General features: G+C 42.1%; 2 protein-coding genes across 7 annotated transcripts in view; both read right to left on the bottom strand.

The window, feature by feature from the left end:
* Positions 1-3,556, bottom strand: part of pum1 (pumilio RNA-binding family member 1) — a 33,521-nt gene extending 29,965 nt beyond the window's left edge. For all 4 annotated transcript variants that reach the window (XM_031323031.2, XM_031323032.2, XM_031323034.2 and 1 more), the window contains exon 1: positions 3,329-3,556. The gene's annotated coding sequence lies outside the window, so the exon portion shown is untranslated. The remainder of the gene's footprint in view (positions 1-3,328) is intronic.
* A 1,465-nt stretch (positions 3,557-5,021) lies between these two features.
* On the bottom strand, positions 5,022-11,893 carry nkain1 (sodium/potassium transporting ATPase interacting 1). 3 transcript variants are annotated; one of them, XM_031323230.2, is made up of 8 exons: positions 11,638-11,893; positions 10,965-11,329; positions 9,876-10,013; positions 9,681-9,761; positions 8,847-9,044; positions 8,627-8,687; positions 7,234-7,315; positions 5,022-6,657 (listed from the first exon to the last, which is right to left on the bottom strand). In XM_031323230.2, exons 2-8 carry the CDS (start codon positions 11,016-11,018, stop codon positions 6,648-6,650), a joined length of 624 nt encoding a protein of 207 aa, XP_031179090.1. In that variant the 5' UTR covers positions 11,019-11,329; positions 11,638-11,893; the 3' UTR covers positions 5,022-6,647. The 3 variants fall into 3 exon arrangements, with proteins under 3 accessions (XP_031179090.1, XP_031179089.1, XP_031179091.1); XM_031323229.2 differs by having other exon boundaries at positions 11,527-11,851; XM_031323231.2 differs by having other exon boundaries at positions 11,644-11,848.
* Between the last annotated feature and the right edge of the window lie 986 nt (positions 11,894-12,879).

Raw genomic sequence — 12,879 nt, 5'->3', positions numbered from 1 at the left:
CTACCTCACGGGGCAACACCATTAACCTGTATCACCACTTAAAAAAACACCACAAAGCCATGTACGATAGTTGCATGGCTAAAAAGCCTAACACCAGGGTGTCAACTGTCAAGTAAGCAAAATACCACCCGACAGGGATCACTGACCGCGTAACTCCATATGAACATACTTCAATAACAGAACGTGGAAATTACTCAAGCAGTAAGTTTATCGCGAAAGAAAGGATGCACCTCAGTACCGTGACCAAGCCTGGGCTGACGGCTTTGATAAATACACTGGATAAGCGGTACAACATGCCCTCCGCACATATTTTAGCCAGGTCGCCATACCGAAGCTAACGTTACACAAAAAATGTAAACAGAGTCGCAGAGGAGCTGAAAAAAAGGAGTATTTTCCGCTGCTACAACTGACGTGGTCAAGCCGTAGGATCACTGCGGCTGGCACTGCCATACTCGTGCACATATACATATTTAAAGACTGTCCAGTAAAGTTCACAGACAGTGTTTAAAAAGTGCTTTTCTGCAATCTGTGCTTTAGTAAGTGTGATTTCTTACTGACTTTAATATTAATGTTTACACCAGGCTTATTTGTCAGTGCTTTATGTTGTCATGGTAATTATTACATGTCACTGTATTAAAAGGGTGGACATTCAACAAATCAGTCACTGTGATTAAAGTAGTAGTAGTAAATAAATAATGTCATTCATATAAATGTATGCATCACCTAATTTAATCAATATAATAACAGTAAAGGACAGTTTGTTTAATCCATCTAATGTTGTGTTAGTCATACAATCATTTTTTGTTTTTGTTAAATAATACAGCAGATAATGAGCTTAAAAAATAATCGCATTTTAAATCGCAATCGCAATATTGGTGAAAAAAAAAAAAAAAAAAAAAAAATCGCATAATTTTCCAAAATCGTTCGGCCCTAATACCTACCATTAAAGCTAATTAATTGACGATGATCAGAACAAGAGAGCTAGGATCAACAGCTAAAGATACTAACCAGAGAATCACTTTCAAAGCCAGCCCAGGAGGCAGGTGATTTAACTGCCAACCTGCAGAGTCAGTATGGCATACTGTAAACTTTACTGTACTGCTGTTTGCGGTTGGAACAAAACATACCTGGTCTAACTCTGGACCATAGAGATTGAAGTTTCCCACACAGGGATCTCATAAAAGTCTCTATGTCAAGCACCCCCAAATACTATTTAGATGTCTTATCCCAGTGATCTGCATATCAGTCACAATTTTGTTACCCTTCTCTGGTTTAAGGTGTTCTATCAACAGCAATTTGGTTGTTGTGGAATCCGTGCAAGCATTGCTTTAGGTGGGACACGGTTGCAGATCACTACTCATAGTATAAGTGCACACTGTTAACAGCTGATATGTCACACCACCGCAAGAGTACATACTCAGTTGCCAGTTTGTTAATAACGCCCAGCTAAAAGAAATGCAGTATCAGTCCTGCCATAAACCATACTTTAAGTTTTGTTGAAACTATTTTAGGAGGTTTGATTCAACTTGTTTGTTTTTAAATGTGCTTAATGTACTGTTTTTATTGTAAAGTGTCTTTGAGCACTTTGAAAAGTTATATATATATATATATATATATATATATATATATATATATATATATATACACACACACAATGTATTATTATAACGTTGTGATAAGGAGTGGAGGCAGCAGTTTGTGTTGCTGTTAAGTGTGAAGCATTTTACTAAGAGGTGTCTCTAATAAATATATATATATATATATATATCTCAGTGAGGGAGAACACAAAGTTCAACACCACCACAAACTTCATCCTCCAAAATGTTATATTAATTGTTATTAACTGTACTTTAAGCTAGGTGTACCTAAACTTGCATCTACCTGTATTGTGTAAATGGGAACTATTTAAATGTTATAAGTATGCTTGCACAAGAAAGGTTACTGACTTTATTTGCCAAGAAATGAAGAGAAACTGAGACGTCAGAGGGGCCCTGTCATATAACCCGGGTAAAGGGTGGTGGGCAGATTGTCATTATGTGAGCAATGATAAACTAAAGAAATATGCAATGTGCATGGACCACACTGCTTGGTGGCCGTGGTCAATATTGGGTGAAACAAAGTTGTCATCAGTCAGAGGGATATACTTTGTATTTTACAATTCCTCCTTATCCAACAAGCTCTAATCTCTGTTAAAATTACCAGTTTCACATTAGTGTCCCTACAGGCCATGAGGAAATTACAAGCAGTTCTTTTTACACTGAGCCATATATACAGTAATTAACTTTGCCAGACTGTCTGACATTGTGAATCTACAAACGCATGCAGCTTACTCTCAGGTCTGCTGAAACCACTGTGCAACACCACCTCCATAAAGACAAAATAACAGGAGCTGACCGGCTGAATGGTCCCAAAAGATAAAAACAAACCAGCTTGCCAACTGATCATTCACATATGTACGGTCTGCGTTCGGTTTGATTTCCTTCTCCACTCTTCATTAAGCAACAAGGAAATGTTAGATCTTCCTCTGCTACAGCTCGAGAGCAAGTAGAGAAACACCCGGAAATCCACAACACTGCCTGTGACCATACCCCAAAAGTGAAACGCATAAGTTGAACTGAGCACACTGAAACATGCATTGTGTTCCACGATCTAACTGGGTTAATCATTATTCAATACCGGGGATCAATCCTCCGCATACCGGGCACAGACAGGGGTGTGACAAAACAAGCAGGGAACATGCAGCTAGCAGGAGATAACGTTAGGTGTCTCAACATAGACCAAACATGTCCCTCTTAACAGACATGACACATCAAGACGAAAGAGGATATGTAGAAGCTCCGTGAAAGGGGTCGTCACGGTTACCGGGGGTTTCATTTTCATGCATCTGCGTCCACACACGCCAGATCGGTTGTGGAGGGTTCAATGCCCATGTCTACCAACAATAACACGGCCTCCCGACACAAGCTCAGCCCAGGCGAACCGGTGGCCAAACACGGGCTCCATACAATGTTTTTAACAGCGGCAGTGGTGCCCTAGCATAATCGTATTGTCATTAATAGACACCTGGGGGTCCCTACCTGTCCGCCGAGTCTGCAGCCTCACATATCCCGGTGACGCGGATGCTAACAAAGGCCCGAGAGCTGTCTGGAGCGGAAGACCGACACAACGGGAGGAAGGAGGCAGGCAGCAGAAAAAGAGGCAGCCTCTTCTGCCACACGAAATACTCCTGTTTAGCCCCTCTCAGAGCCACCATAGCAACAATACCCGCAACCATGCGTGAATGAGCAATGCCCCCTGCTACAGCGACTGGGGAAGAGGTGATACTCACCGGCGGAGAGGGTGGATGGACGCGGATTTCGGCCCCAGTTTCTCTCTGACACCCCAGGCTTTCACTCCGACAACATGGCGGCTTGAGTCGACGGAGGAGCAGGCAAGAGCGCTGCATGACGGGAAGGGATGAGAGAGAGCGTGCGGTTCATTGCGCCAACCGGGAGGGGAGGGAGGGTCATACCGGACCGGTCCCTTTGTTATGTGTTTACAGTCTATTCGTGTGAGGTGTATTTATATATGTGTTTTACTTCATTCACATTATTTGTCAATGGAGTAAAAAAAATAGCCTTTATCAAAATAGACATTCGCCAGCCTGAAGCCTTTTTGGAACGGAGGAAGTCACTAAAATAAACTATTAAAAAAAACTACAACATTTAGTTGCAGTAAAAAGGTGTATTTATATTTCACCATTGGACGTTAGTGGTACTTACAGTATCAACACTGTAAAATACATTGTAGTATACGGGGATATTACGTGATTTCCTCGGGGGTGGATTGTACACAATGAACACCGGTCTCTACGGTAACGGGGTGCTTGGCAGCCATGGCAACGTGCTGCGCCACACGGACAGCGAGTGTGTAGCTCCAGCTGCTGGGCGCTCCGTTACATCTCCGGAATGTAGCTAAGTGGATGGTGTGAAAAGGGGAGCGTGTGGCCCAAATAACAAAAATACCCTTTTAGCTTTTTGGTAAGGTGCCAGTGGCGACCCCGAGGCTGCAGACGGGAGTAAACACTATTTCAAACCGGTGTGAGGGTGACGTAATGCAACTAGATTATGGCAGCCCTGTAAGAAAATCTATGGAAATCATATGGACATTTTAAGGATAGGTTGCTGAACATTCTTGTGTGGGCCAGTCATACTGGATTAAATAGCCTAAGTCACAGTCATATAGCCTATTCATTTTGTACTTATCATAAAAGGTGAGACAGAGTATACTGTATCTCTTTTCTTGCACCTCAAACACAATTGCAATGTTTAAAATAATTGCACAAATCTGCCCCATCCCACTTCCACAAGCACCATTTTTTAAAGTTTTTTTCTGTATTGATCAGTTTTAATGTTGCAATGTGTAATGTTCATTGTGATTTTTTTTTCTTTGATGGCAGAAAAAGATGCCACAAAATTAGCGAATTAACCTGTAATTATTACTGAGTCAACCATTAGTAAAAATATTTATACATTATAACATGTATACGTAATGACTACTTTTTATAATAATAAACAATAAGCAAAAGATTAGTCACTTTATGAATGCCACAGTAATATTTTTGTCATAGCTGATGACATTTCAATACAATTATTTTGACATGAATCAAATCATTGCAGATTATTACCATTAAAATGAACTTAAATCAAAGGGTCTCAGTAAGTTCACTATTCAGCACTCCACACATACAAAAGGTGCCTTCATGAATATCAGTGTTATTTTTGTAATGCTGGGCTGTCTCTCTAAAAAAAATACATTACATTATTTTGTCAAATCAAATCCTCATTGTACAATATCCGCTCACCAGAATGCATTTTTTTGTATAATCTTCCATACTAATATGGCAAAAATGTAGTTCTGTGCACAATAATCCAGATATTAATATAATGCAATCAACATTAGTAATGAAATCACTAATTTTATTAAACCTTTAGCCACGCTCAGTGAGACAAATGTGTCTACAAATGACAATAGAAGTCATATTTAACGTAGAAAGTGTATTTTTATTATTTCAAACTTCTCCTTACACCCAATAAGGTCTTCACCTCATACCTATTTCCCTTCTTCCCTCTTCATGACTCCAATAACATCTACAAAAACTACTGATCGTGACATTATGGATCTCTTAGGTCTCCTATATCACCAAGCTCTGGTGGAAATCAGCGAATGAGCTGCAGAGGTGAATGTAGTTATTGAGAAAGATGATGGAGAGAATTAGCTGCAGATGGGTCAGAAGAGGGCAGCATGAGGATATCCCAAAAGAGAGAGCAAGAGAAAACAGGTATGAAGAAAAACTTTGATGTGTACCCATCTTCCCCAAGCCCTACCCACCCCCTAATGCAACCCCACTTTTCTAAATGGAACCAACAAAACAATCACTCGCTGGTTATTTACATGCACAGTACCCCACACGCCCCCTCCCCCATAGACACTAATGCCTGATTCCAAAGCCATCTGCATCCCTATTCAACAGCATAACATGTACAGTTGGGCTGAATTTATTTTCCAGAAAACAAAATATCTATAATGATTTTTGAGGTAACTCAGAACTTTAAAGTTTTTGTCGGGTGATATTCTATATTTTTTTCATTGTCAACAAATCACATGAAAAGACAAACACCAACAATAAATTGATTCTACTAACAATTACTGTCTGTGTAGCCAAAGCCTGATATACTGTACCGCATTCCCCTGTGAAATCCATTGTTGTCCAAAACTTATTGACTTATTTTAAAATGAAAGTATATTTCCGTGACTCTTTTTTTTAACAATTTACGCCTCCAGGAACTAATGGCCTGAGAGACGCAAGCTGTTTGGAGAGACGGATGAACGCATTTGTTGGTTTTGTTCAATAATAAAATGTATAAAATATTGCCAGTCTGATCCTTTAAGCAGTTCATCCTTTCTGCTCCACCAGCTCTGTTTTACTACCTCAGCAAGTCGGGTCGGTAATGTATAAAGCTTGAATGTCAACAGTGGTTTTAACGGCATGGGAGGAAGGAAAGATGGCTTTTGGAATGGGAATCGTAAGACTGCTCTAGTTCAACATTACCACATTCTAAAACAACAACAGGTATGAGCCGTGCCTCTTTTTATTATGTGACCCCCCCCCCCCCCCACACACACACACACACACACACACACGAGCACCCAAAAAATAATAATTCACAGGGACACCGAGTGGTAGAGTCCAGGGTGCAACCACAAAGCACCAGCTAGTCCTGTGGTTACACACACACACACACACACACACACACACGTGGGAGCGCTGAGAGCTGGCAGTTTAGTGAAGTGTGTCTTCTGTGATTTGACAGAGGTGTCCCCAGCTCTTGTTCTCTGTATCTCTCCTCCCTGTCTCCTCCTTCATCTTATCACACCACCTGGCATGCTGGTTCTTCCCTGAGCTCTGTACATTCTATTCAGGGCTGTATTTCTCTTACTCAGACTCAAGCACACATGCACACACGCACAGACGTCTCTCCCTCTGGGTGGGGTAAGTCCATTCCTCCGGTAAACTGTGACACAGAGTGAGTGTAATTGAGGCAAATGCCGCTTTCCATCCACAGTGACACCGTCAGGGTTTGGCCTGAAGGGGGCGCTACCAACGGTTAACCAGCCCTGGGATGCAAAGAGGATGAGATCAGGGGAATTCACACTGTCAGACATCAATGTTACAGTATACTATGCTTTGATATTATTGCATGAAAGGAGCCCTCCACTGATTTTACACATGAATTTTGATTTACTCCTCATGAGGAAAACATTTGTATAATGCCTTCTGTGACTCTGTGAGGGAGCTTTCCAGTCTTTGAAAAAAAATAACCCCAATAATGTAATTAGGGTTATCTCGGCTTGGGCTTCAGGATTTTTAACAAGACTCATGCATTAAAAAATGTAAGTGTGGGGTTTTTAAATTAGTGGGCATTCAACGGCCTCTTTATTTAGCCATAAAGAGGCCGTTGAGTTGCATTGTGTGAAATAAAAGATACGTATTTGAAGCCTGATCTACAATAGGGACTAAAAGTCCAAATGTTTTGGCCTCTGCTACATTTATTTTGATCTGTGAGGGCCCTAACTTTTTAAGAAGTGCAAGAGTAGTGGAGTACCCCTTAAAGGACAAAAGTTCAACAGAAGGATCAAAAAGAAGGAGAACAAAGTAGAGGAAAATTTCTGAATGTTACAATTGTCACTCACGTGTAAAGAGGCTGCAGTTGCAGATGTGAGGACTTCTGAGGAGGCTGGTAGCCATATGAGTCAAAGCCACCGATGAAATCAACTTCAAAAGTAGACAAAAAAGAGAAGGGATGACATCATTCCACTTTCCCTTAAATCAGTATTTTTTTGACCATGCGTTGTATTTCAAGATCAGATTCTGTTTTGACATGAAAATCTTCTAAGGTATCATAATGCTCTCAGTATACCTTTATACCACTGTAAACCCACTGTGACATCAGACTGCAGAGATGCACTGATACATCATCATCTTTCTCACTGCTTCTATGTCACTGATACATTGTTCTAGTCTTTCTCAATCGATTCAGAGGAACAAACCTGTGGTGCCAGCTGAAAAAGAAAATAGTCCCTGATTTTCTGCGTTAGTGGAGATATTGACCACAAGTTAGGACTTTGTTTTCTCCAAATGCAAGATCTGACTTTTTTTTTTATAAAAATAATCTTGTAATGTTGTATTGCAATTATTTCTTTTAAATATTGGCCGTTATTAGTTTATTGCAGATGTATTGGTATCAAGTGTATATATAGTGGCCAATACAATGCAAGACAATGTAGAACAGAAATGCGAAAGATATGTTTGAGTTAATTTAAAAACAGTATTTATGGTCCATAGTTTGTCTGCCAACATTTTTTATTAATCCCACTTAGTACATATGTTGGTCACAATTAATTATAGCAACAAATTCAAGGGGAGCTTGTCCAAAATGTATGTTTATGTTGTGGATTTATGTTAAGAAAGTTAATACATCTTTACTGGATTTTCTCAAACTATCAAATATATTATAATAATATCGGCATCAGCCTCAAAAATCGGTCGGCATATAAAAAATGTTATTTCATCATCGCCACTTTGTTATAACATGCATATAATTATGACATAGCGTGCTGTTGCGACATCATATACACACCATACAACTTCTTTTTACAGGATATCAAGCTTATGATGTCATATTCTAAGTACAGGACTTAATTTCCCCGGTTGAGTGAGAGTGAAACACTCACGAGAGCCACATGAGGAGGAGGACATTTAGACACACATATGGCACACCCAAGCCCACAGACAAGCACCAGCCAGCAGGCAGACGGACACTCTTGACAGTGGGAATCTTCCTGCATACATCTCTTAAAACTACCCACAGATAGAGCGCTCAGATCACCCAGAGGGAATCCTCTGCGGTGATATTGCACGGCATGACTCAGGCAGGAGAAAACAATGAGCTAACAGCACTTGCATCCAACGCTATGGATCACTAACACATAAGCACTCTCGACAGTATGACAAGTAAACCTGATCAGCTGAGCAAGGCGCTGGAAGAGGATCAACAAGCTTTTAGGAGAAGACAAAAGCACTCACAGCTGTCCTCGTCATCCTGGAAGACTTTGCTCACATAGCAGGCGTATACAAAGCCAAAGAGCTGTTAAAGGAGAGATAGCCAAAAATTAGGTGACTGTTGTTGTACAGGCTGAGGGTCAGCAAACCAAAACGCTTTCAACAATGTTCATAACATTTTCGTTGTGTGTTTATGAACGTAAAAGAAACGCAGTGTATGATAATTTGTGTGTTAGATACATACAGCCAATAGGATCTGAATGGCCGAACTCAAGACCTCTATGTACTGGTAGTCAAGGAGACACCCGGAGACAGTGATGACATGGTGGTCGTCAGGGGCCATGCGAGAGTCTAGCACTGGCGTTACCAGGCAACCAGGACCATGCTCCATCCACCACGAACGATGAAGGGATGTGTTGAACGTCATGAGAAAGTCCCTGTCCTGAATACATACACAGCTAACGATTATTCCCATTGTTGATTCCTCAGTCGAATATGTTTTTGATTAACTGATTAGTCTACAAAACGTCAGACAATTGTGAGAAATGTCCATTGCAATTTCCCAGAGCACAATTTACAAAATACAATTTATAAAATAGAGAAGCAGCAAAACCATAGATTTGAGAAGCTGGAACCAGAGAATATTTGACATTTTAGCATGGTACCTGATTTAAATCAGGGGTTCGTAACTCGGGGGTCGGGGTCCCACTAAGGGGTAACTAGGTAAATATCGTGGGTCGCAATAAAAGATGAGAAGAAAAAACATATTTCTGCGACACAGAATTAGGGTTAATTCTTTCAAATTGTTGCTTTTTTCTAATAAATTGCTGGATGATTCTACATAAACTATTCAAATAAAACAATTGGAGAAGAAATAATCACTCTTAAGGAAAACTGGTAACAGCATGCAGATACATGCAGACTGTAACGAGAAGTTGCAAACAGACCAAAGTTTGAAAAACCAGTGAGTTAAACAATTAATTAATTATAAAAATGTAACTCAACTAAGTGATTTTCTCACTAAAGACAGATGAAAAGTTGTTAAGAGGATCACAACCACAAGACACACAGCACTTACCTGAGACAGGTTTCCAACCTCCAGGTAGAAACAGATAATGAACGAGTTCCAACCCACCCAAAGAACCAGCCATACTGCATACTGCCAAACAGATGCAGAGATCAGTTTCTCAAAGAGAGTAACTGCACACTCATGCTTTATCAATAAAAAGTAAACAGGAGCTCTGTGTCATCAGAAGGTGGGGGGTATACTCACAAAGATAAGGTATCTGAAGCGAAACTGCACGGTGCCAAACATGCCCAGGATGACAGCCATAATGTGCAGGAAGTTGGCCAGGATGGGAGCCCATTGGTAGCCCAGAAAATCAAACACCTGCCTCTGAAGCGCTGCCACCTAGGGGACAGGGGGAGGGGTCATATATACATACATACACTCACATAGACCTTACAGAAAAAAACACATGCATGCAAAAACACACAACCGAGGATATAGAGTGGAAACACATCACACATTGTGATCTAGTTTTCACACACACACACACACACACACACACACACACACACACACACACACACACACACACACACACACACACACACACACAGACAGTGACAGGGACACACAGACAGGTCTGCCGCAGTTGTTTCCATGGTAACTGCCTGGAGCACAAGCCAGTCCAGTGACTGTAAAAGAGGAGCACCCCCCAAAAGCTCCCCCAAACTAATGAGAATCTATGGGCCGAATCCCCCTGCCACACAACAACTCATCAGCCCTGCAAACAATAGCCTTGATAACTAGCCCTCACACTGTTGTGTTCTGTGCCTGCATCATTCTTACTACAGGAATAGCTGATACTGTCTCATATTACACACTTATTACATTTTAGAGGGATAGTCTAAAGCTATTTGTAGGCACAAGGAACAGCTAACTTTAACTCAAGAATGGAGACCAGATGGTGAACAGGGCCTCCTTGTCCCTCTTATGCTTAACATTCACATGGTTTTGCCAGAATGGGGCTATCACCCCTCTGACACAGGCATACAGGCCACCCTGACACCAAAGCATACCCCCTGCCCTGCTCCCTCTGCTTCAGACACACACACACCCTTGCCTGTAATGTGGCAAGGCACCCCAGCAGCTGTAGCTCAAAGCGTTTTGTCTGTACAGATAGACTGGACACAAATTGATTACAATGTGTGTGTGGGTCTGTCTGTCTGTAGCACGCTGCTCTAACAATTATATCATCATGATGAGTGAGAAGATGCAGCATTGACTGCGCGCGTACACGTACACACACACACACACACACACACACACACACACACACACACACACACCACTCACCAACTGCAGTGAACATATCACCAGCAGCGTGCACCTTCCGTCGCACTTCCCCATCTTGGAGGGCTCAGGACGCAGCTTGGAGCTGCGGAGGCTCCGGGGGAATGACGGGTCCCCGGTCAGATCCAGACTGCCTGGTCGTCTCAGCTCACACCATTCCCGGTTGAATAGACCTACCCAAGGCCGCCGCCGCCGCCTCCTGTAACGCTGGTCTGGCCCTTCCACTCACAGCGAGTGACCCATCTTGGCCGCTGGTTTTGTCGGTAAATACCAATCGCGAGGAGAGGAAGGGGGTGGGGGGGGCGTCGACTTCACACCGGCCTGCTGCGGTCCGACCACCGCCGACAACCGAATCACCTCGGCCACACCTTCCAGAGAGGGGACACACAAAGACACAAAGAGAGACGGAAAGCTGTCATAATCTGCCCCAGGCTATAGATGGAAATGAGCATCATATGATACCGAATCACACGGGGAGGAGGGGACCGACCCCGCAGTGTTACTACGGCTAACGTTTGGCTACATGCAATCCGCTACGGACACAAAGCAGCCCGTTCTGACTCACGGGTTTCTAGGAACGGAAGAGTCCTCGTGCCCCCTATCCCCGTCGTCCCGATCTTCTTATTCTAACTGTTTAGGAAAATAAGTTAAGTTAACAACGGGCAGATCTGCTCACCAGTACCAGGCTCTGGGTTCCTTCGCTCCGTCTCGCAGCGTCTTTTGTCAACAATCCGTGCCGGGGCGGGCGCAGGCGGAGCCGGGGGGAAGAGAGAGAGAGACGAGGGGGTGGGGGCTCTCAGTCACCGCGACCCCCTCGAGGAGGAGCTGCATGTATTCTGCAGACCCGCGTGCGTGCGCGCGGCCGAGCAGCTGCCCCGCGAGGCGTTAGAAAAGGAGTACAAAAGAAACGGGGGCTCGCGGTGGTGAAGGAAGGTTCCGACACCCGAAAAAAATAGTCTGTAATCATCTCCCACTACCATCTGAGTGTGGACACAGGCCGAGGAGGAGAGAGCGACTGGCCCGTGGTTCACTCCTGCTGCTCGTCTCCTCAGCCTGTAGTTATTCAGGATGGAAGAAACACAATTAACAGCCTTGTTTAATCTCAGCTACCATGACATGAGCAGTGCGACGGTGTAACAAAGTCAGTTTCGAAACAAATTAAACATGATGAAAAGGCAGCTCAGTCTAATGACAGCAGGTGGTTATCGCAAGGCCATATAACAATCAATAAAAAACAAAACCATCTAGTTAATAGTTCACCTTTAAGCAGGGTTGAGAAGGTTACTTTGGAAGTTACTATAGTGTATAAGTATCAATTACTTTATTAAAGTAATGTAACTTTATCTCATTTAATTCATTTTGATGACTTTTCTAAGTTTTTATTGAATGTTTTCAACTGTTAATCATTTTCAAATGTTTAATGTTAAACCTGGCAGTGTTACCTTACAGCAGCAATCAGCCCTGACTACTGTCAAACTCCTTTTAAAATCCTTCATTACATGAATTAAGATTATAATAATTTAATTTGGAAGAAGAGCCACCACAAAGTCAGACTTCAGCACCTCTGTTCAATGGACCAAGCAAAACATGGTGCTAAAATACGTCTTCAATAGCCTAGAAGCCCAGTGTGTCTTTCCTACTTTATTGTTTTTAGATCAACTATTTTTTTTTTAATAAAAGTGACAAAAACTTTTAAAAAGCGTCAAAAGCATAGAAAAAAAAACCCAACAAAAAAAAGTTAATTTTCAAGTTTGACCCAGAAGGACAACAAGTTCATGGTCGACGGGAAGACAACACAAGGGTTAAGGGTGCTGTTTAGTATTTTCCCTAATGGACCTTACTCTGTAACTGTACTATAACTGCTAGTCTATTACGTTTTTAAATATTGTTCTAATGCATTTCTCCACCTTATATAAAA

The sequence above is a fragment of the Sander lucioperca genome, chromosome 16 (genome assembly GCF_008315115.2).
Source record: "Sander lucioperca isolate FBNREF2018 chromosome 16, SLUC_FBN_1.2, whole genome shotgun sequence".
NCBI lineage: Eukaryota > Metazoa > Chordata > Actinopteri > Perciformes > Percidae > Sander > Sander lucioperca.
The sequence above is the reverse complement of the archived record's forward strand: the minus strand, read 5'-3'. Positions and strand labels throughout refer to the sequence as shown.

Coding starts and splice junctions, on each gene's coding strand:
- nkain1 (XM_031323230.2), bottom strand. CDS start 11,018: ATGGGGAAGTGCGACGGAAGGTGCACGCTGCTGGTGATATGTTCACTG. Junction 10,014..10,964: donor TGATATGTTCACTGCAGTTG/GTGAGTGGTGTG, acceptor CCTGTCCCCTAG/GTGGCAGCGCTTCAGAGGCA. Junction 9,762..9,875: donor GCTTCAGATACCTTATCTTT/GTGAGTATACCC, acceptor TCTGTTTGGCAG/TATGCAGTATGGCTGGTTCT.